The 24483-nt window shown below is 40.5% G+C and overlaps 1 protein-coding gene across 2 annotated transcripts; it reads right to left on the bottom strand.

Moving 5' to 3' along the window:
- Positions 1–600: 600 nt before the first annotated feature.
- On the bottom strand, positions 601–24381 carry pik3r6a (phosphoinositide-3-kinase, regulatory subunit 6a). 2 transcript variants are annotated; one of them, XM_078165293.1, is made up of 7 exons: positions 24253–24381; positions 24025–24159; positions 14238–14358; positions 10653–10726; positions 8667–8781; positions 5924–5994; positions 601–4192 (listed from the first exon to the last, which is right to left on the bottom strand). In XM_078165293.1, exons 2-7 carry the CDS (start codon positions 24101–24103, stop codon positions 4080–4082), a joined length of 573 nt encoding a protein of 190 aa, XP_078021419.1. In that variant the 5' UTR covers positions 24104–24159; positions 24253–24381; the 3' UTR covers positions 601–4079. The 2 variants fall into 2 exon arrangements, with proteins under 2 accessions (XP_078021419.1, XP_033479071.1); XM_033623180.2 differs by having other exon boundaries at positions 24025–24381.
- Between the last annotated feature and the right edge of the window lie 102 nt (positions 24382–24483).

The following is a 24483-nucleotide window of genomic DNA, read 5'->3' as shown; positions in this document are numbered from 1 at the left end:
TGATTTGTCTGTCTGAAAAATGCCATTTTAGTGTCAGAATGTTCAAAGGAGATATGGCTTGTAAAAAATGGGTCCAGCATTCACATCAGTGACTATGGACAAAAGAATCAGTCAGACTTTGTGTTCACGCTCACTTCTCCCATTGGAGTGAATAGACGCAGGACCGCCACTGGCCTTTTAAAGGGGCAGGGCAGTAATTTAACCGTGACACAGATACAGGAAATGACCCTTAAGTGCACTGTCTTGTTTTTACACCATCTCTGGCTGAGACTGATGAGAATGTCATTAGATTTGCAGCTTTCTAGTTGTAAACCACAGTATTAGAAACTGACACAATGATGTTGCTAAATCAAAAGTTAAGACGTCATAAAAGTTATCATCCTGAGGGGAACATGAATGTCTTAAGCAAATGTCATTTTAATGTAGCTGTTAAGTCATTTAACTCAAAATCTCAAATGTCGACCTGCTGGTGGCATTAGATGGAAAGTCAGGGAACCAAAGTCATTAGGACTGATCTTCTGGGCACCATAAATGTCAGAGCAATCTGTCCAACAGTTGTTGAGATATTTCCCTTAAAGTTTGTAATAATGAAACTGAATATTGAGATAATGTGTCATTTATTTCATTTGCAGCTTTAACTGGAACATTTAAGAACCCTGTACCCCGAACATTATAAAAACAGGTCCTTATAGTCTTCTGGCAATTTCAACACATGCAGCCTTGCATCACAATTCAACAGAGTTTATTACATGACATGACGAAATGATACAAGAAGTGAGAGTATGCCATCAAGTCACAGTAACCATAGTAACAAAGCAGTGACAGCTATTGTACCTCTCGTTATCATCCTCCTGTTCCTTGGCACACTAACGAGCACAGGTACACATATTTTCTTTCTCATTTATTTACTCATCACACTCATGTATACAAACACATTGTACTGTGTCCTCTTACGCACACTGAGTTGTGCAGACGGCGTACAGGATTATGGTGTTTGAATGACAGCTGTGCCCTTTTCATGTAGCGTTCACCGAGAGCTGCCCTTGTGGGAACTCGCAGTGTTTTCGCAAAGGATGACTCACACTGAAGATTAGACCCCCCCTAACTTTGTGCCCTCCCACTCTCTCTCTTTCTTTCTCTTTTTCTTTAACTCCCCTGCTTTCAGCTTCAGCTTCTCTCCTTATATCATTTTCTCTCTCTAACTGCCTCTCCTGCGACACTGCATCTCTCCTAAGAGACCATGTGTCTGTTTCATGTCTCTAAGAATTTTCCTCAAAAAAATTCTTAAATCCTCGGTTGACTTGTGCAGAGCACAGTCAGGGGATGTAACACACCCTCCAGCCAGTGTGAGCAGCTGGTTTCATGTCTAAATGTGAACACTGAAGAACAGAAACATATCAAACACTTAAAGTCCCCACACCAAATAATAATTACTGATTGGATTAATGTCCTTGTCAAGGCAAAGAGCTATATTTATTCACTATGCTGCTCAACCTTGGGAACATACCCATAGTGTAGTTAATTTCTGTATACTGATTACTTTGCTTCAGGTGATAGCTATTGTATTTCCCAGACATTCGTACTGTAAGTTAGCACAATCACTGTCTTTAGAAAGAGAAAAAACACCCTTATGTTACAAATATAGTAGTTCTGTTTTTGGCAAAATGGTTTAAAAGTAGCAGGAAAGGATTTCATCCTCTTACGTGAGTTCAAATAAACACTAGAGCAGAAATTTCTTGTGTTTATTTGAACTCACATATATAAGAGGATGAAATCCTTTCCTGCTACTTTTCCTACCATGGCTGCTATTTCAACAGTACTGGCACACATCTCATTCCCCTGTGGACCTCCATGACAGCACCACACATGGTTGCTGGGTGATATGTGACCCAAAGCTTCTATGACAGTGTTGAGAGACTGAATATCAAGAGATCCAGTGATTGAACAAAAGAGACAGCTGTATCAATCCCAAGGACTGGATGGGAATAAACATACAAGAGAATGCTCTGTCAAACAGTGAAAAGATACAAACTGGAAAAACTGAGAAATATATAATCCATAATGATTCACGCTCAATTTCATCTGCTGTAAAAACTGTGTTTGTCTACTTTCCAGTCAAGCAAAGCAGCTGTGTGTTCATCTCCAATCTTGTTTCTTCTAGAGAGAGGTTCAATTATGATCCATTTTTTGGAATGCTAAGTAGGCTGTGTTATCCCCAGAGTGAATCCAAAACATGAAAATCACCAAAATCACAACAGTAACATTATTCTGTCTCCTGGTTACCTTTCATTAGGTAGCCTTGATAGCGCTCGAGCATTTGTTTTTGTCACATCTGTGAGGTCTCATCTCTCCAATCCATCCAACCTTCCTCACTGTCTCATTGTAAAGATATGGGGTATACAAGGTTGCTATGGCGACTATTCCTCTTGGCAACACAGATGTACTCTGTAGTTTGATTGGCCACCACATCCCCGTGCCCAGTGTAATGGATGCCTGGGCCATTGGCTATTCAAGAGCCTTACACATTCTATAGGTAAATACTCAGGCCATTTAAACTGATAAATTAGAGGGTGGTAACCAATAATGCTTATCTATAGTGGAAATGGACTGAAGAGTTTTGCCCCTGGCCAGTATATTAATATGAGACATAAAGTACCTACTCAAAACACTGTCAAGTGAGGCTTAGTGGCTGTCTTCCACTAGAGTGTGTTAGGTCTAGTGGTCTGCAGTGTCAGCTGCATGACGATCCATTTCATTTGTCAAAACATGTATATGAATGATAGAAAATAATCAAAATGGACTAAGAATGATTCTATATGATATTCAGAGCATATCTATGATTCAGAGGTTGTCTGCACATGGCTCTCAACATGGCAGTGGCTGAGCTGGCAGCGACCAGCTAACGGTGCTAACACAACAAACAGCGCTAACAACAGCAACAGTGTTGATTGAGCAAACAGTCTTTACTAGGGATCCAGAGGGTGGGTGCTACACTTCCACTATGATACCGTCCCGATATCAGCTGTAACCACCATATGAGTGCAGTGCAGAATGGTGGCAAAGAGTTTGCCAGTGAAATAAACAAGAACAGACATGCACTAACATGCACACGCAGCCAGACCGGCCACCACAACAAAGAACAGAAAAGCGTGGATACAACAAATACAAAGGGACCGTGACTTCATTCTGTGCTCAGGACGCCGATATTCCACTCTATCTTTACTTTGTGAACAGTGGTTTGCTGCTCTAATGCTCTGAATATTATATAGAGCTCCTTTAAAGAAAAACAGAGCACAATGAGACATCCGTTGTTTCTTTTCAAACATCCACTTTTTCAAAGGTTGTGTCCATTTAGATCAGGTGTCAAATCACAGGCAACTTTATCCTAACAGCTCCTGATTAATGTCAGTTTCATTAGTGTTATCTCCTTAATGCCGATTATGAAGTACCAGCAGTGTGTCTAGACTGCCCTGCTGACTCCAACAAAACAGCTACTTTTTTAATGAGGGGATGACAGTTTTCATAGCTCAGAGAAGTCTTTAAATATAAAACTTGTAGGCGTGTCATGGTAGTTGAGTCCAATTAGTGTGTACACAATACATGCCTGACTTGTGCTATGCTGTTTCTGTCCTTAAAACCCTATCCTCTCAGCCTGAAAAAGAGAAATAAATACCATATGTTGGGTTGTTCCTTCTAGAAGCTGTTAATAAGAAGAAGAAGATGGCTGAGCAGTGATTAACGAGAGTAAAAATAAAAAAACAGGAGTGGGATGAGAGACACATAGAGCAGAGACAGAAACAAAACTAGACACTAAATCCAACGAAAGAGACAAATATGATCCAACATGAGACAAACTCGAATATTGGCATGGAAAACACACCACATGATCTTTGTGACATCCTTTTGCTCTTCGGCTTAGAAATTCTTAACTTGCATCGGTACTGCTCTATCCATGCTTCAAAGTCTGTCTTGAACTTAAAAGCTGAAACTGGAAATACTGACTCTTGCGGAGAGGCCAATTTTGGTTTGTGGTCCTCTGTGTCAGCCCTGCAGTGGGGCCCATCCATTTTGATTGCAGTCTACATGATGGAGCATGTGAAGCCACAGCACTCCCTCAGCAGGGTGAGGCCTGTCTTGGCGAAGGGAGAAGAGGTCTGCTGAGCCCTGGGTGGCACCCGTCTGCTTGGTACACCTGAAGCCCAGAGAAATCATACTGTGAGGAAAAGATGACATACTCTCCAAAAAATGTTGTGGTGTATTGTATTATGTGTATAACTTACTACTAATTGCAAATGGACAAAAAAGTTCAGCCAAATAATGACTTGACTAAGAGAAGCACAAACAGATATCCTTATTTTCAGATGGGTCAACACCTGGGCCACACTGCCTGTGTGAGCAGTGCATGACAGCTACCTCACTGAACTGCTGCGGCTCGCACATATGTGGTGCTCACACAGACAGCGTTGCTGCTGGGGCACTGCAGCAGAGCTGCCTGCTGCTGTAGCTACTGTATTTCCACAATTAAAATCCAGTACTACATTCATTTTCAGAGCCATGTAAGCCACTGCATTGTCAACAACACGGTCAAGACAATATTTCATAATTAAAAGCCTTGTGTTTACAAATGAAGGGATTTTGCCGATAGATATGTTGTCAGAGGGCTTTTATTTTAAATTGAAACAAAGGTTGAGTTAAAAAGAAATATTTATATTTGTTAATGTCTGTGACAGATAAAGATATTAAAATCTACTGAAAGGCGACATCAGTATGTTTTTTAAAAGACCCTACTGGACATCAACCTGTCTATTTTTGCTGAAACCGTGCGTGTCACGGGGAAAAATAGGGAAGAAATAGGCGAGACTCCTATTCTCTAGATGTTCAGCAGCTTAGCAGCCAATAAGCCACGCCTGAACAACACTGCTCATGCATAGGTCAGAGCAGCAGTGTGGCTGCTCTGACCTATTAAAACGGCTGCGGGGGGGGGGAAGGAGGTTCTGTGATGCACGAGCACTGTTCACGCAGGCAGTGTGGCCCAGGCGTAAAGCATAGTTCAATTCTCAGTTATCCCATTTCAGTCAAGTCACTAGAAAAAATGTTAACATTGTACATTTCTGCAAACCAAGAATATGTTTTAAACGTAACATATCCAGATTGCTAAGGTGATGTAGTATATGAGCTGACTTGTTGGAGGGTACTGTGGATACGTGTCACCTAGGCGAAACATCTGCCAAGCTGCAGTCCACTGGTTGAGACCAACATATTACAAAACTAGTTGTTCTTTAGCAATTCATGGCTGTTCATAGTGACTTTTAACCATTGAATGTGAATGTTTTTTAGTGACCTATAGCTGTTTTTCAACCAGGGATAGTGCCATGGAAAGCGGTTGAACTTTAGCGAGACTTCCCTGCATTTCCAGTTGGGATGGTCCCTGAAAAGGCAATTGTTTTTTAGCAAGACATTGGCAGCTTCTCCAACTAGTACCATGCACCAAAAATGTTTTTTTAAGCCCAAATATTATCTTTTCTGAACAATAACCAAGGGGTTTTTGTGCCTAAACCTAACCACATGTTAATCACAATGCTGTTGAAATGTAAAGAAATGTAAAGCTTTAAGAAAGCTGCTACAAAATAACATACAAATGTAACACATATGGTTTGCAGAAACATATAATGCCGACATTTTTTTTCTGGCGATTGGGCTGCCCATTTCTATATTACAGTAATTCGAATATATACTGTACATGAATATGTGAAGCTTCATCCTTTAAAGCCCTCAGGAGGAAAACACCTTGAACAAGCAACACAACTGATACAAGTAAAAATATTTGCCTCGGCTCATTTCCTCCTAAGCTCTTAAAACTTTGCCACTACTGGCTGATATTTTGATGGAGCGCAATGTTGCAGCTGTCTTTATGCTTAAATACCTTTCTTCTTCATATTTCTTGGGAATTTGGACTTCAGAAACTCTGCCATTTCTTTATCTTCCTCTTTCTCCCTGTAAAAATTGAGAAAGATTGATACAGAATACATTAAAATGTGTGTTTACATAAAGCACTTGGACTGTAATATTAAGTCTTCCATTACCTTCTGATGACAAAGAGAAGCTGGCTCAAAATATATTCTGTTAGGAATCCCTTGTTATGCTGTACAGATCGTACTTTACACTTACTGGCCATCTACTCCACAAGTACTGAATGAACGTTTTAGAGAAGGTTGATTTTAGTTAAGTGGAGAGATGAAACACTTTGCGCCGGATAAGAGACCTAATGCAGTTCTGGCTGTTAGAAAAGATTAGATTTACTCTGAGAGGTCCTGATAAATTCAATAAATCTGGCAGACGCTTTTTGTCTGTTTGGAGATTCTGGGATTGGATAAACATATTCTGCATATTTGAGTATTTGGTTGTTTGTAGGGTCTAGTCAAGTTCTGTACTACTAAATGTATGTAGCAAATACCAGGGCCGTAATTTAACTTTGGAGGGGGTGGACCATTTTCAATGTATGCCTTCTACACCAAAGCCTCCAGAGGGGTATAGGGAATCTCCCCAGGAGAAATTTTTTAGAAACTTAACATCTAAATTGAGTATTTTTAAAACACTTTATGAGATACTGTAACATTCTGCCATTTATTTATGTAATGCCGTAAAAAATGACTCTAGGCGAAAGTTTGTTGAGAGTTTGAGAGACAGATGGAAGTTTGTCTCAGCTGTTCACTTTAGATCGACCCCAGTGTCACCTCACTGTTTAGTTTTTAAATTTTACAAAAATAAGGTCATGGATTATGCTCAGCAGTCCCAACAGAAGTGGTAACCTGTCTGGCCATGACACAAACAAGCAGCGAGTCTCGGTCCTTTGAATCCAGATTTTGAAGGTCTTGTCTGTTCTCCATGTTGTTGATTGGGGGTGTGGTGTTAGGCAACCCGGTCTCTTCTAAGTCGTTGAAATCTGGCGCTTGGGCAGTGACTTGCAGTGTCAGACACCAACGAAAAAAGCAGTCCTCTAACATGGGCATGATATGCCACCAGTTTCTGTTATAGTTTACCAGCGCCTGGTGGCGTCAGGAGGAAACGCGGTGTGACAAGAACAAAGGTTAAAGTGGCAAAAGTCCTGGGAAAGCGGTGTTTGCGTCCCATAAGATTGTAAAGACAAACCCTGTTCTTTTTTCCTTAACCTGTCCATGTGCTTTTGTTGCCTTAACCCAACCACGTGTGCTTGTTGTTGAGGGGGAAAAATTGTCACTATGTGGTTTTGTACCGACATATGACATTGCAAGTCATATCTGGACCAAAGACCATGACCAAATGTCAATATATGACGAGGCTGGAGTGAGAATAGTACATGTATATCAAAGTGTGCTGTGATTACGTCGCGGATATATACTCAGATCTGTTTATTTAATTTACCCTGAGTATGCTAGCTGCACCATTTCTGTCCATCTTTAAAAATAAAAACCAGAACATAAAAACTGCAGACAGAATTTTTCTTGTGAAGGGCAGTCAGGCGAAAAGAAGAGAGCACCAACAATAGAAAGAACTCTATATTTATCAGCATGGACAACATGGCCTTGAGCGTCGTCACATCCTCTCCTCTTTGCGATCCATTACCCCACTGTTGTTCTCCTGCTTCCTGCCTCTCACCTTCCCAGCAGCCTCTCAGCATTTTCACAGCATACTGTCAACTGTCAAGTGTTGCTCACACAAACTAACAACGCTTGATACTGTCTGAGTATTAGAGAGAAGATTAAACCTAAAAACAAACTGGTTGTCCAATAGTGAGTCACAAGTTGAGTGTCAGCCTGCAAGGTTGTACGTGCTGCATCAGGATCAACAAGTAAGCAGGGATCTGTTGATTTCCTGTAGAGATTACCTAGCCATGTATGAGCCCACATTAACATACATTTTACTTTACATTTTTTACATTTGTTCGACAACTTCACATTAAGAAAATATAATGTTCAAGACAACTCGCCTCCCTTTAATAGTTTCCTCTAATGTTTTGTAAAGTGCGCTTTGTATCATATGTGTAGTGAACGAGTGTCAGTATGTATCTGGATGGTTTCAACGGGATTTAGACATCTTCTCTTCATCTCCTGCATGAACAAAGCATCGACAGACAGCAGCAGATTTACTTAGGAGGCTTGGTGCACCTGAAAACTGATGAAATAGATGCAAAGTGTTTTGTTTTTTTAACCAGTGGCAGCTCCTCTTGCGGTACACCGTGACACACGCTGACACATCTTTAAATGAAATGGCTCTCTGCTGTGAGCTCTGCGGTACACAGCACTATGTTTTAGGAAATGCATCAGTGTTTTAATGGAGCGCAATGGGACAGTTTTGTGGAAGAAACATGCACACAAATGACACTGAACTGAGAAACAGCTTCACCAGCATTAGTGACTACAACAGACGTGCCAATCTGAACCTTAAAAGTCATTATCAGAATATTAGTGAACTCAGGAACCTGTGCTCCTGTGCATGAAAAATACATGCGAGGGCAAAGGATTCCCTACAGCTTTTTTCTGAAAGACTGCATGTGCACTGTACCTGGTGACTTTGTATGTGCAGTGAGATTTTTTTTTTCTTTTTAATTATTCATTCACAGCCTATGGTGAGAGACGACCAAAGGACCCCTCCAGAGCTGTAATGAAACCGTTGAGCTAGAAGCACACCTGAGTCGTTCAAACTCCACATCGTCCACCAGGAAATCTCTGGTCTCGACCAGCTTGTGGATCTGCTGCAGTAGTTCTTCCTCCTTCTGCCGGTCCTCGTTGGACTTGTCATTATCTACAACACAAGACATCTAAGTATCTAGAGTTTATCCCAGATTACCAACTTGACAACAAATATAATGGAGAATTAAACAAACAAACAAATAATCAGTTAATAACATTCTGGGAAATGTGATTATTATGTTCAGGTTAGATGAGAATATTGATATCACTCTTGTGCTCTTGTGCATTAAAAACTGAAGCTGGAGCCAGGAGGTGATTAGCTTAGCTTACCTTAGCACAAAGAATGGAAGTAGTGGAAAACTTGAGAGCCCGACAGGTGACATGGACTTTCTATTTTTTCTTTTTCTTTTTTTTTTTTAATAAAGCATGTACACTTTAGTAAAGCACACACATGCTTTAGTGCTGGAGTCACTGTCCCCCTGCCCTATGGAATTTCAGTGGATTTTAATGCACGTCTCTTTGTGCTGTTACAGTACCAGTGTTGGACAGTTGGAAAAATTTGGATTAAAGCAGTCCTTTCCCACATATTACATATTCTACATCATAAATCATACAAGTCCTGTTTAATATGTTACATCACCAAAGAAGTCCAAATTTGGCAAAACGTTTCCTTATAGGTTAGTAGCGCAATGAATTTTAGCTCAAAATGTTCCTGGTTGGGGCATCAGTAGCGTAGTGGATAGTGCCGGCGCCCCATGTACAGAGGCACCTGAACCAAACTGTAGTGGCACTCTCTAATTTTAAAGACAGTTTCTCTCTGTATGTACCAATCCCCATACTACCATACTCTATAATATGCTAGAAAAAGATTTAGTATATCCAAATACATAGTATGGTCTGATTTTGAGGTATGAAAGCCAGCATGCTTTTCGGGCTACCCCGAGCCACAATCCTCTGCAGAGGGGACGATGTGTCACATCGACTAAGCCGCAAACAGGTGACAGCTGACAGCTGTCAGAAGTTGCAATGACGGATGACAGCGCAATCAAGTAACTGATGACCAGTCGAGTAGTCATAATAGGAATATTGATTGTTTCAGTGAACAAAATAATCATAAATATTACAAACAACAAAAGGACCTATAACTATAAAAATAACAATACTACAGAGAACTGCAGATGTAACTTCACTGCTGCAAATACAACATGTTGGAATCTACAATCTGTGCCGTTATAACTAGTTGAATTACATACATTACAAAGTAACAACAGCAGAGCTCTCTGGTGGACTCATGCCGTTTTGTTTTATCTCCATGGTAACGGATATAAAAGCAAGAAGGTCAAAGTTCAGGATATAATGTTACGAGAGAGTAGTATGTCCCGATTTTGTTCATACTGCATGCAACAGCACGTACTTTTTAAGGACAGCTGTAGTACCTACTTAAAGTCAAAAGTCACAGTTTCTATATAGAGACTGTGAATTTCTGTGTTTTGATACTTTCACAGTATTTATATAGCACCTATACCTGCTTTAGATAGAAATGGAAATATGACTTTTTATAACATGGGGCCTTTTAAACAGTGCATGTGCAACTTTAAAGCATGGATGCAACTTACTAATGTGCGTGTGCAATAATGTGCATGTGTGATTCATAGCACATGTATGTGTTTTATAAAAGAAATTCCTCTATCACCTCCCAGGCTCCGTATAAAACAGCTAACCTAGCTCTCTCCAAAGAAAAAAAAAATGCATACCATCACCTCTAAAGCTGATAAATTAACCTGCTATATCTTGTTTGTTTAATCTGTTCATTAACAGAATTGTAAAAGCAAATCACTGCACAAAACTGCTTAGTGGACAGATAAACTGTTGCACCTGATACATAGTTTTACACATCATGAGAGTGGCATCAATCTTCTCAACTAATTTTGTCCCTTTTCTTTTGATCTCCTACCAGTAACCATCAGTATGGAGGCCTTCTACCTGGTATGGACACTAATTTCTGCAGCTCCTTCTTCAGACGCGTGATCTCCTTGCACAGCTGAATGTCATCCATCCTTCACAGGCATGACGGAACAAAAGAAACACATAAAGACTTATGTAAGTGCTCCACATGCTGCTTATCAGTTCACTTTCTACCTTGAAGGGGGAGAAAAGAGTGGAACCTTGACTCTGCTGCACGGGAAAATGAAATTCAAACAGAGAAAGCTTCTTATCGATCTCATATTTCACACAGGAGATGACACAATCTTCATTGAGGAGACAACCCTGTGGCGACTCTGAGCCAGATAGCTTTCACTCTTAGTCTGTATCACGCTCTGTCTCTTTCAATGGCCCTCCAACTCAGAGGATCATTACTGACACTGAGGTGGGGTGGAAGACCCTCTGTACCCTCCTCGTCTGACGGGAGTCAGAGGCCCTCACGTGACCCGGCATCACAGCAACCGAGTCTTTATTTAGAAACACACACGCAAACAGGCATTCACAGGGTCGCACACGCACTCACACGCGTTACACACATTCATCAACGTCAGCAGAGTGAGAGAGCCTCGCCACCATGCCTCATCTACCTGTCATGTAAGATGCTCTCCACAGACGTGTAGGTGGAGGAATGGCCATGAGGTCTGGAATACAAATGATGCGCTTTACTTAACGCTTCAGAAGAGAACACACCTTGTAGTTTGTTTGTCTGTGGAGTGCAGGGGGAGAAAAAAAACAAGGTGCTTCAGATCGTGACTGTCCATCTCCATCCTCTTCCCCTCCACCTCCTCCTCTTCCTTCAGTCTCTTATTCTCCCATTTTATCTGCTTGACTCTTGCTTACTGGCCCACACAAGCCACTCCTCACATCCCCCCGCTGTCTGAGCAGCGGACTGCCTATCTTTCAAAGGAGTAGATGAATAAATATCCATGCATTAGCCTGCTTCGCGGAAGCAAGGTAAAGCCATTGAAATTATAATGGAGGCCAGCTCGGGGTGTGATGGAAAGAAGGAGAGGGAAATGAGGAGAGGGAATAGAGGGCAATGCTGCTGGGAGATGTGTTTCTGATATAGAGGTGCACTCTAGAATAGTTTAAATGATTCCAACTACATTTGGTGGGAAAAGTCTGAAGATGGATGCAGTTCACCAGTGAGGTGACAGTTTGTGTGCTCTGCTTTGTTCTGGCTTGACTAGGTGTCAACTAAAGTATCAAAGTGTCAATTTTTTTGGACTGATTAATAAACTTAATCTTTACTTTTTTCAGGTTTCTCACAGCCATCCCACATGTCTGGTGCAGACAGTCGTGGCTGCTAGGTTATGGCAAAAAACTTGATACAGTTATTTTGGTCGTGGCAAGGTGGATAGTGCTAGCACCCCATGTACAGAGGCATTGCTTCGCTGCGGTGGCTGCGGGTTCGGTTCCTGTTTGTGGCCCTTTGCTGCGTGTCAGTCCCCACTCTCTCTCTGTCTCCCCATTTCACTTACGGGCCTGTCAATTAAAGGCAAAAAGCCCACAAAAATAATCTGAAATACAAAAAATTGAGATCACAAATATTACAATGATTACAGAGTGACTTTAGAAACATACATTAATTGAACTTGTGAAGGAAAGCGGTGTGCTGGAGTGAACAGAAAATAAAACAAGAGCACAATAGTGAAACAGAATGCTGCACAATAATCATTTAATCTCAATTATGTTGTTTTCATAATAGCCAAAATCATAATTAAAGATAAAATTTGATGAATTGTCCATCCCTACCTTGGACCTAGACTCACAAGTCAGTCTTTAGACGCTTTGCTTAACTAAAGACTGATGTCTTTCTCCCTGATTTTGTGTTTAGATGGGCGGTTTAAAAAAACTCCCTACGTTGCAGAACCAATAGTAAATCCGCAGGGCAATCCTTTGGTGGCTCGCTGAGCTCTTGTGCTCGTAAACATAGTCCGACTGCGTTAAAAGTTTTAAACAAAGTTGCTGTAAGTCCTTCATTTCCACAATCTTGTGGACTGAGCACACGTTTGATAAAACAGAGTTTAATCTCTCGGCATCCATTTTCAAGCTCTCTGTGTGTTTGTTTCCTTGCGGACGAGAAAAGGGGGAGCGCACATTTCCGGGAGGGTGTGTCCTTTTAAAAAATGCAAGAAGCGTTGCTTTGTTGCCGGCCGTGTCCCCAGACTATCAGAAGGCAGAGATCTCCGATTGTCTGGTGGCGAGACTACCTTGGACCAAACATGACCAAGATGCAGTTGCATTTACGGCATCTTAAAATGTTAAAAATGTAACCTTTAACCTTTGACCGGCTGTATAGTGACATCACTCAGTCAGTCAGCATATTATATTTCAGGGCTGCATATTGGTCCAACACTTTGGTTCAGAGTGAAATGTTTACTCAATTTTTCATGGAAGTTTTGCAGAGATCCTTGGTTAATCTTAATGACTTTGATGGTCCAATTGCCTTTAATCCAACAACACCAATACATCAAAATACCCACTTGTCCAAAATAACATCTGCCTGTTAATGTGCTAATGTTAACATTAAAGGGATAGTTCGACATTTTGGCAAATTCGCCTATTGCCGTAATCCCTATAGTCATATGAGTAGGTACATTACCTTTAATTATCAGTGCCTGTTGTTCTGAGCTCAGTGAGGCAGAGCTGCCTACTGCTCAGCGCACAAAATGGAGGTGAGTGGTACGGCCCCCTCTCTCCCTTAAAACTAATCAAATACACCATCAAATGACTCCAAAACGCTCTAGTGGACAACACATGGCTTGCGCATTCCCCACGCTATGAAACAATAATGTAATATTACGAGACAGAGTTGTTTTGAAGCCAAATGCACAGCCGGAACTACATTCCAGACATACAGTAGTTGCAGCGCATGTTTAGTGCAGTTAGTAGTGCAGAATATTTGCTTCATGTGTCGTAATGTTACTTAATTATACATTATTATTTCATAGTGGGGAATGTGCAAGCCAATTAAAGGTAATGTACCAACTCATATGACTATAGGGATTACGGCAATAGGTGAATTTGCCAAAATGTAAGCTGAAAGCACAGCTGAGTTTTAATACGGCTTAAACAGATGGAAAGCTGAGTCAGTTCTGATATTGTTGAGCTGAGCCTGAGGTGTCCTAATCGACCACAGCGCAAGGTCAGAACACTGATATTAAACAATTCTGCAAAGTCACAGATTATATTCAGTGATAATGATTTGTAACGTCCAGCGCCAACATAATTTAAAATTCTTTCTTTCTGTGCATGGTAACTAAGGCTAAGGAAGGATTATGTTATGGTTCAAATACGTCCAGGTCATTGGTTAAGGTTGGGGAAAGACCATAGAAATAATCCAGGTCTGTGAAGGGGTGCAAACAGCAGTGTCCGATATGACAGACATGTACACACTCAGGGCCCACTGCTTTCTGCTCTGGCACTGAACTCAGACCAGCATTAAACATAATTATGCTTTACCATTTTACTTTAAATCTGGAATCTGGTTTGCTGGTCCTGTTATGTCTCCAGTATGCACACTGGCTGAGGATGGCATGACATCAGATAAAAGTAAGGTGTTGGTGTTGTCAAGCCACTCACATGTATCTGAGCTCTGACTCCCTCCTGACCAGGACGTCCCTGATCCTCTCAATCTTGAAAAGCTCCCCCTCAATGTCGTCCACGGTGATGGTGGAGTCTGCCATGGACACCACATCGTCCTCTGAGGGGAAGAGAGGGAGAGAGAGAGAGAGAGAGAGAGAGAGAGAGAGAGAGAGAGGGAGAGAGAGAGAGAGAGAGAGAGAGAGCTTTTTAGTCTTGCTGAATTGTTGCATTAGCCTCTGTACTGAACAAAATGTAACATGTCTGACACAAAAATATTAAAGTGCATTGAGATTATTCGCAGTTTGCGGCGCACTTCCTCAACTGACATAACACTGAGGAGCATTTTTTTTTCTTTTTTCTTTTTTCTTTTTTTTTTTTTTTTGAAATCCAATTTCCAGTATCCACTTTGGCACCACAGAACAATAACTGCGTATGAATATGCATTTTAAACTGTATAAAGAGCTGCAGCAGATGTACTTTGAAATAGCTGCTTGATGAGGAGCAGAGCATCACAGCCAAATTACCATGTGTCAGTGGTTGGCACGACTCACATGCCTCTCCCTCCCTCCCTCTCCCTCTAGCTCACACACACACACACACACACACGCACACACACACACACACGCACACACACAGTGATTAATCGCATAGACCCAGGATGGGTCAGCCCAGGAAATAAGCTTCCCCCCAGCATGGCTGTCAGACACACACTGCAGTCCTGTCTACCCTGTCTCTGTATACTGTAGACAGATACTTCACTGTTCAGTCATTCAGTGTCAATATTTCAGCAAAACCTAATCAGCCACAGATGTAATCAGCCACACACAGCATGCACAGAATCTTAGGAGATGATTGGCCATATAATCAATTAGTCAACTGACAGAAAATTAATTGGCCACAATTTTTAAAAATTATATCATTGTTTTGGTCATTTATCAAGCAAAAACTCCAAACGTTTCTGTTTCCAGCTTTCCCAGTGTGAGGATTTTCCCCTTGTTGGACATTTTTCACTATTTACAGACTAAACAGCTCATTGATTAACTGAAAAAAAAAAAAAAATCAATAAAGTAACTTAGTTGCAGCCCTACTTCTAAAACACATTTTTAATAGGTGCAAGTAAACAATGTAATCAGTGGCAAACGTAAACACAGAGGCAGTTAAATGTGACACACCACCTCACTTGGATAATAAAGAAGTCTCTAATTACTTTTATTATAATTTCAACATTGTAGTTCGAAATCTGACTGTGGAACAACATTAAAGAGGACACAATATGCTCACTTTCAGGTTCATACTACGTATTTTGGGTTTGTACAAGAACATGTTTACATGTTTTAATGTTGAAGAAACACTTTATTTTCTTAATACTCTCTATGCTGGAACACTCGTGTTCACCCTCTGAAATGCTGTTTTAGCACCTGTCTCTTTAATCTCTGTTTAATCATCAGTAAAATCTTCTAAACCAAAATCTTTACAACCAAACGTTCCAACAGGAATATGGTCCAAGACTGGGGAGAAATTAACAACATTGGCAACCAATAATTACAGGTTTCCCTGACATAACATGTAGCTACATGTAGCAGTGTAGGCTACTTGCAGTATTGTGTCTGGAGCATATGACCATATAAGGAAATCTGTCACAAGCTCATGTCAGCTTGTCTCAGAAATAGAAAAAAAGTTGGAAACAGAGTATTCAGAATTGTCTGAAGCCTGGGGTTTTTGCTCACATGGACTACTTTACATATGTTAAACTCTTTATTTGAACCTTTGGCCATGTTTAATATAAACATCCGACATTGTAACATTATACATTTGACAGAAAATAAGAAAAAACATAATAGGTCCCCTTTAAGTTAACATTTAGGAAAACTTAAGAGTGCATTATTCTTGCTAAGGAAAAGAGCCATGTGTGAATCTGAACCACCAGAGTGAAATTAAGGTAGAAAAAAAAAAGTATTTTGTATCCAACCGAGTTAAAGACCTTTGTCACTTGTTATAATGATTACCTTTCTGGCTGGGCATCTTTATAATACACACAGCATGTGCTTGGCTAGTGCATTAGACATAATTAGAATAAATATACTGCAGGTAATAGTTATATAGTTGTCTCAAGTGTAATCAGAAGTCATTCAACAATTTAAAGTACCCTCCATTTCAGCGTGTACATAGAAAAAACAGAATGGCTCATAATTATTTCCACAGAACAATGAGACTGTAGTGAATAACCTCTGTAATATTCTCTCACGCAAACACAGCAGCTCTGCTTTCAAACAATTAAATAATCATATACTGCGCAGAGGATGCCTTGATGGCTCAGTGAAAAGTAATATCACACATAATGCAGAGTGTAAATCTGTCTCATTATGCATGTCACTCTACCTGCATTTCTCCTTTTATCCTTTCAAATTAAACAGACATTTCATAGTGAAAAGCCAATCCTCAATCTAAAATACAACAAATATAAAACTATACAGTGTTTGCCAAACACATCTAAGCCACAATGTACAGCACTGTGTGGGCTTGCTCCAAGCTGCTCTGTAATATTTTTTAATGAATCCGACCCAAGGCCCCTGGAAATGTTGGTATGAAAGGACATCAAAGCATTTCACACAGTGGCAACTATACACTGTGAGCAGCAGCAGCAGCTGCAATAGAATCATAGCCACCAGTGTATCAAACATTTAACTGCAACCACCTCCAAAAAAGCATTAGTTTTAGCCATGCAAATCAATATACATGACATTAGATTTAATTTACCCTGAGATCAAGTATGGTTGACCTTCCTCTGGTAGGTGTTATGACAGTCGGGACTTTACAATGGAAGAAAATCACCCCTGCTTGCTTTCAAATTGTTCTATTTAGCACTGTAGCGGTCCTGGATAACTGTCGCCTCCCTGCAGAGAGCTGCACAACATGGGGGCTGAAACAAACATAACAAGGGAGATACCAATACAACCACCAACTTACAGTCCCTGACTCTTCCTGGGGCCCTTAAATCCTCTTTTTACACACAGACCATTACTTAGAAGAGCTCTATGTAATATCTCTATTCTAGTCACATTTAGCCTTGGGCAAGGTAGGGCTGACTGGGTTCAAAGTGCTGTGAAGACACGTCCTCTGCACTGGCATGAAATCAGGCAGAATAGAAGTGGATCATAACAATTCAAGCTGAGATTGTGTGACTTCGGGGTAGTAGCAAAAGCACCGTGGGAAGCATTAAGCATGCTCGCTGATAATTGCCAGTTTACATGGACTCATACGTATCCCTGCTGGCGTTACAGCTTTGTTTGGGGGTTTGCAACTGCAGTCTGCATTGTGTGACAGACAAAAACGGTTCCTGATGTACAGACACACATCTTTACACAGACGCTCTGTTACTATGACAAATCTTGCTGACGTCAATGTAGCGTCAACACAACCTTGACATCTCAGAGGAGAAAGCACTGAGCGAGGTGTTGCAGCAGGTCTATTCAACTGTTGATGGGATGAAAACTATAAAAAGACATACATTGAACTATACACCTTCCCATACGTTTCAGAAGTGTAAACTGAAGTCCAGTTAAATTCACTGCACTATAAAGTAGCAAATCCGACTGATTTCTAAGGGTACTACGTTAAAATATTATTTCTTGCTGAAACACAAGACAACTGAAATTTTATTCATTTTGTACAAGAAAACCAAAATATTCATAATTTTTCAAAGCAGCTTCTCAAATGGCCACTTGAGGCTAGCTCTGGAAGCGAGTCAATTCTCCAACACATTCTCACTCCGACCTCCTCACATATTGATGTTTGGTTTCCACGTCCACATACGAAGTGCAAGGTACCCTGGGTGCATTGCTTGTTGACATTCTGGGACACTGTCAAGTTCTGCCTGTTACATGCATTGTCTTCTTTCAAGATACACCTGTTTTCACAGGAAATTTAACGTTTACATACAGTCTCTTTCTACGTCGGTACAACCCCCCAAATTAACTTTTTTTTTTACCTTCAACAGCAAATACACATGGTTGGGTTTAGGCAACAAAAGCAAGTGGTTAGGTTTAGGAAAAAAGAACAGGGTATTGGCTTTAGAATCTAACGGGACACAAACACCACCCTCTTGGGTGAAAGTCGTGGTTTGTTGGACTCATTCACCACCCCTACCACCTGCTCCACTCGCACTTTTGCCGCCTTAACTTTCGTCCTTGTCCCACTGCATTTCCCCCTGATGCCACCAGGTGCCGTTAAACTATAAAGGCAACTGGCCACGTATCATGCCGACATTTAAAGACGCCTTTTTTTCATTGGTTTTTGACACCAAAAGTCACTGCCCAAGTGCTGGATTTTGATGACTTGGGTGAGACCAGGCTCAGTCCTCACAGACACTCATGTTAAAATGTCCAACTTTACAGCAGAAATAAACATGTTTATAGCCTGGTACAATAAATGGTTTTGATCTCTGTAGCGAATTTCTACCTTAATGACAACTGTACAGGGGGTGAATTTTTATATAACTCACCTCTTTGCATTTTGTTAATGCTTAAAGTTATGCATATTTAAGGATGTGTCTGCTCTGGGTGACAGGCTGTCTGTGAGGCATCACCACAGTCTCTGAGTCAGATCCACCCCTCACTCCTCCACAGCTCCACCCTCTCTTCCAAATATCACTGTCACTTCTGGCTCCAAAATCCAAGATAGTCACGTCCAAAATGTCAAACTCAAGAATAAAAACAGGAGTCCACAAACCAATAGGTGACATCACTGTGGCTAAATCCATTATTTTTACAGTCTGTGTACACAGTTGTGGTAGTCTATGTCTATGTATGTATACGGTTGTAAAAGGTTAAATGAGCATTTTGTGTCATCTTTTACATTTTAAAGGGATAATGTAGAAATTTATTTAAAAGCCTAGTGCCAATTAAACGCCTGGCCTCTTTTACTAGCACGGTGTAGCTACAGATTTTGACAAATAAAGGCCTGTCTCAATTAGATTCCCGGTCTGGTTGCCAAGCGGTTCTTTGGATGTATAAACTGGGTTGTTGACTACCCACTTGGGCTAACATTAGTTAGCTGTTTAGATCAGACTTATAAATATAAATACTATTGACTTTTGTCAATATGGAGATGCTACATACCATTAGCTCAGTTCATTTTATTTTACTGAAACCATGAGCACCAGAGAAGACCGTAATTAATTCAGATTTACTGGCATGAAGAAAAACAAGTGGTGACTCCCTTCCTCTGAAGCTATCATAAAGTCAGAGTATGTGTCCATTCCTCAGTTACCCAGTTAGTTAGTTATATTCCTTTCGTCCATAAGCGTCCACCAATCAAAAGAATCAAAAGGGTTTTTCATGAAAATTAATCAAAGTTATGAACATGCTTTAACAGGATAAAGTTGTGTTGTGTCAGTATGCCGGGTGTTGTTATCCTCAGGTGTAGTGAAACAAGTGTCAGAAGATAACACATAATTGATATGTTATTCGAAGCCTAATTTCTATACAAGCAATATTCATACTGGTATAAATAAACAATTGATTGTAATTCCCATCTTTGCTGAGCAATAATTCTGTGAAAAAGGAATTAAAAGCCTGTCTCATATCGACGCCCGTCCCAAATACAAGCCAGTTGAGTCCAGTGATTCAAGCAAATAATAGCCTGGGCTTAAAGGGATTTAAAGGGATTCACGTCATTGCAGAGAGTCAAGGTTAGATGAGAAAATCAAAAGCATGAAGATCAGAGGCACAGGGAATCAGCAAACCTGGCTCTTTCCAAGATTCAAATAAATGATGACAGCACCTCTAAAGTTCACGTTTGTGCTGATGAAAATGCTTCTTTATGCTAAACTAGGCCAATCATTGTCCCATCATTTAACAAACACGCCATTGTTATTGCTGGTTTTAGGTCCCCTAGCAAAACTGTTCACACCTACAACTTGAAAAATAAATAACCACAGCTCAAACAAGCAACCATATAAAATACCAATCTTTTGTTTCTCAATTTTTTTCCTTTAACTTATTAAGAAAATGTTGATTGCACGACATAATGGCATTAGACTTATGACGCTCTCTGCGTTTATATAGGTCCCCTTTACACCTTACATTCACTATGCAATGAACTGCAATGTCTATCTGCCACCAATTACAATCTCCTGTGACAGTGTAGGCTCCATTTACAGCATAAAGGAAATGTGTCAACCATTGTGTAACAAAACAGGAAGACAATAGCTCCCAGTAGCTATCCCCAGTTACCATAGTGTGTCAGTGAAAGCTCTTGGCAATAATATTCCCCATAGTGGACATGGCAGACACTGGAACAATTGAAGTAACTGGTAAAAATGTGGTAGTTTTTTGGGCTCTGAGGAAAACAGAAGGCAATCCACTTGTATTTGCAACAGCAGCGCCAACAACAATATGCAGATGACACCTTTTTGTTCATGACATGGCAGTCATAGAGCAATTTTATTTTTGTTTTACCTTTTAGGAATGTCTGCGTTAACTTAATCCTTACCTTACTACCTAGTCCTTACTTGATGCTTAAACTTAAGACAGTGAGTTTCTAACTGAAATGAAAGAACTTGACAAACAGCTATGTAAATAACCTTTGTTGACAGCGTTCATTCTTACTTGTGGAGCACACGTGTAACAAATAACTGTTAACTGCTACATTGAGCTGCAATAATTGCTGGTGGGGAGCCATTGTTGGAGCTAATAGTCCCACCTGTGCTTTTCTGCTGTACATAAAGGTCTTTTGTGGGTTACAACAAAAACTAAGACAGAGCATCTGATCCATGACATTGTTACAGAGGTTTTCACTGCCATGGTAAAGGGACACATACTTGTGATGGTTTTTTTATTTATTTATTTATTTTTTTATTTTAACCTTTATTTTACCAGGAAATAGTCCCATTGAGATTCAGAATCTCTTTTGCAAGGGAGTCCTGGCCAAGACAGCAGCATAATAGTTGCACTAAAAAACACAATAGGTTAAAACAGACAACATGAAACAAACAGTTACAAAACAGTTGGCAATTCACTTCAAGACAGTAATCACCAGCAGCGCTCAGTAACAGGACATGTGCATTCAGTACTCAAATAGTCCTTAATCCTACTTTTAAAATGTTCCATACTTGGCAGGTAATCCATTTTAAAATGTCTCTGTAACTCACACCAGGACGAGGGTGCGAATACTTTAAAGGCACTTTCACCAAAGACAGTTTGCGTTCGAGGAACGACATACATAATTTGTCCATCTGACTGAAGATTACAGCTCCTGGCAACTTTAGGAATCAAGAGAGAACACAAATAAGAAGGCAAATCACGCAATATGGCCTTATAAAGAAAAATGTACCAATGTTCCAATCTACGATTGTGCAAAGAAGGCCAACCAACACTCTCATACAAGCTGCAGTGATGAGTACGAAAACCAGAATCAGTTACAAACCTTAATGCTGCATGATACACTGAATCCAGCATTTTCAGAGAAGATAAATTTGCATGCATATATAAAATGTCACCATAGTCAAGTATTGATAGAAATGTTGCTTGTATAAGTCTTTTTCTCGCACTAAAGGAGAAACAACATTTGTTTCTGAAATAGAAACCCAACTTAACCCTGAGTTTTTTTGTAAGACACTCAATGTGATGTTTAAAAGACAAATTTTCTTCTAAGAAAAATCCCAGATATTTGTAGACTGATACTGGTTCATGTGGAAAACCAAATATGTGCTACAGGAAGGTATCTTTGCTTGTAGTTAGCATTGTGTGTGTGTGTGTGTGTGTGTGTGTGTGTGTACCTGTGAGTGAGAAAGAAAGTGAGTGTGAAAAAAACAGAAAGAGCCTCTCACTTATTCTTTGTAATCTCGTCACGCTGCTTTCACACTGCATACTCATTACATTATAGATGCTGAATGATTAACAACAGTAACACCTAATTCATAAAACTGATGAAATACTGTGCTTAAAAACACAAACAGGATCTGCTGACACGGCTTCGTATCGGAGACACTACCTGCGAGCATGATTATTGTTCATTCACCACGTTTTCTTGCCATGAAAATTGACAAGCTTGAGTGATTATGATTCCAACCGACTAAAACACTGGACCATGAGCTAAAAACGTAAAACATGGTGTTGTTAGCGTTGTTTAGTATATTCTTACATCGTTAGAGACAACATGTTCTGCTGCAGAGGCTCTCTAGGACAGGTTATTCTGCCACTGAGCAGTTATGACTCATCACTAGACCTCTCTGAAATGTTCCCTCCATATACCTTCTCCCCTTTTCTCTTTTTCTCTCTCTCACACCCACAGTTATCATCTCCCTTCGCTTCTCCTCATTTCACCCCCTTACCTTCCGAACCCTGCCCCTCTCCTCTTCCAAAGCCCTGAAGATGTGAGTCACAATGATGATCTCAGTTTACAGTCTTTACCCTGACTCAACCCCTGTCTTTTACACTGCCACAATGTGCTTTACACCTAATGAGGTAGAACACCGTACTGACAGACATATCAGCTTAGATTAGAGACCAGGAGGCAGAGGTGGAGGGATGAGGAGGAGGTAGCAGATAAGAGGTGGGGAAGATGGGAAGGAGTGGGATGAAAAAAGGAAGCATGTCGAGGAAAAACAGATAGGGGACTTAAAAGAGATTCGATGCATCTTTACACACTTTCTCCCCGATCAACTAATTCACACAACAGTAATGCAATAAAATAACCATCAGCAGTGTAGAGGAATAGAACTAAAACATAAATGTCAAACTTTTTCTGGTTCCTGCTTCTCCAATGTGTTGAATTTACTGCTTTTCTCTGGTTTAAATCATTCTGGACTATTGGTCAGACACAAAGGACATCTGAAGATATCATCGTGGGCTGTAGAAAATTCCAGTGGACACTGTGTAGTTGATTCATTGAGAAAATTATGCCTCATCAACAGTAAAATCACATAATAGTTGCAGGCTTTTAAGGAACATTATCACTGTGAGAAGCACTACGCAATATCGAACAAAGAGATGCAGCCAATGTCCTGCCAAGCCTCCCATGTAGGTCATTATTCATAATTTGAGGATGCAGGTCCCTGAGTAATGGGCCCTTACTTTTCTCTGACACAAATAAGGACACACAGACACAGTCGTGTTTCCAGTATTTCAGAGGACATCACATTAACTTGCATTCATTTCCTGGAATCACTGCTTGCCTAACCCTAACCCTTCCCAAGTATTAACCCTAAGAATCTAATGGTTTACATTATATGGACTTGCATTTTGTCCCAAAATGAAGGCAAGTCCCCACAATGTAACTGTTTAAACAGATTTATGTCCCTACAGCATGACTAATACATGCACACACACACATACACTCTACAGAAGAACAAACACCTGTGGATTCTTGACATTTGCAGAGCTGCTTCCTGTACTGCAACTAGAGAACTGCATTGATTGGTTCCATCAAGTGTAAAAATAACTCAGATATAAAAGTAGAAGACAACAAATCAAACCATAGAAATCCTGTTATACACTTTGGTTGGACAACATAAAACAAACCTATGACGCCATACATAGATATTGAGACAATGCCATAGATTATATTATAAAATAAGTGTAGAAACAAATTGAGGTTACTAGAAATTCACTATTCACAAAGACACTGTAACTCCCTGTAGCAGTGTTATGGTAGTAAGAACATTAAGTACAGTGATACAATTTAGAGTGATACCGTAGAGAGACAAAATATATACAGTAATGTCACTTTACACAGTCAATAGATCGGCTTGTAATAATATTGCATGGTGTGCTCAATGGGTAACCTGGTTTGTTGGTGCCTCTGCTCCATTCAGTGCGCTCCAGTGAACCGTACTGATGAGAAGATCCCTGCTTCTTCTCCATCGGTCCAGCAGCTGCTCTTCTGCTCTCTTCTCTCTATACGCTTCCAGTTGCAGCGGCTGGGAACAGCAAAGGGGGAGACTACAGGGGAGGGTCTGGCAGTCGCAGCTTAGTGCTGTATTTCATTGAGTCATCGCCAGTCAGACACCAACCTGTAGAGGCAGAGAGAGAGCGAGGTGCTCCGGCAGTCCACCACCAGCTGTGGCAGGTGTTGGTGTGTGCACAGCGCACAGGAGTGTCCCTGTGTTAACCAATGCTCAAGCTGGTTAGATGGTAACTAAATAGTGCCATCTGGAGGTCACTGATCGCACATACAGCTCGGGAGAAGTCACCAAGTCCAAGGTACATCAGTCTTTTCTAAATCAAACCTCTTTTCAAGTAGT

Source organism: Epinephelus lanceolatus, chromosome 3 (genome assembly GCF_041903045.1).
Source record: "Epinephelus lanceolatus isolate andai-2023 chromosome 3, ASM4190304v1, whole genome shotgun sequence".
In the NCBI taxonomy this organism is placed as follows: Eukaryota; Metazoa; Chordata; class Actinopteri; order Perciformes; family Serranidae; genus Epinephelus; species Epinephelus lanceolatus.
This window is presented reverse-complemented; position numbering and strand designations above follow the sequence as displayed.

Bases quoted from the DNA above. Each gene is read 5' to 3' on its own strand.
- pik3r6a (XM_033623180.2), bottom strand. From the start codon at position 24,103: ATGGAGAAGAAGCAGGGATCTTCTCATCAGTACGGTTCACTGGAGCGC. The intron at 8,782-10,652 runs GTAGAAGGCCTC...CTTGTGTTGTAG, and splicing joins GAAATTAGTGTCCATACCAG to ATAATGACAAGTCCAACGAG. The intron at 4,193-5,923 runs GTATTTAAGCAT...TCTGGGCTTCAG, and splicing joins AAGAAATATGAAGAAGAAAG to GTGTACCAAGCAGACGGGTG.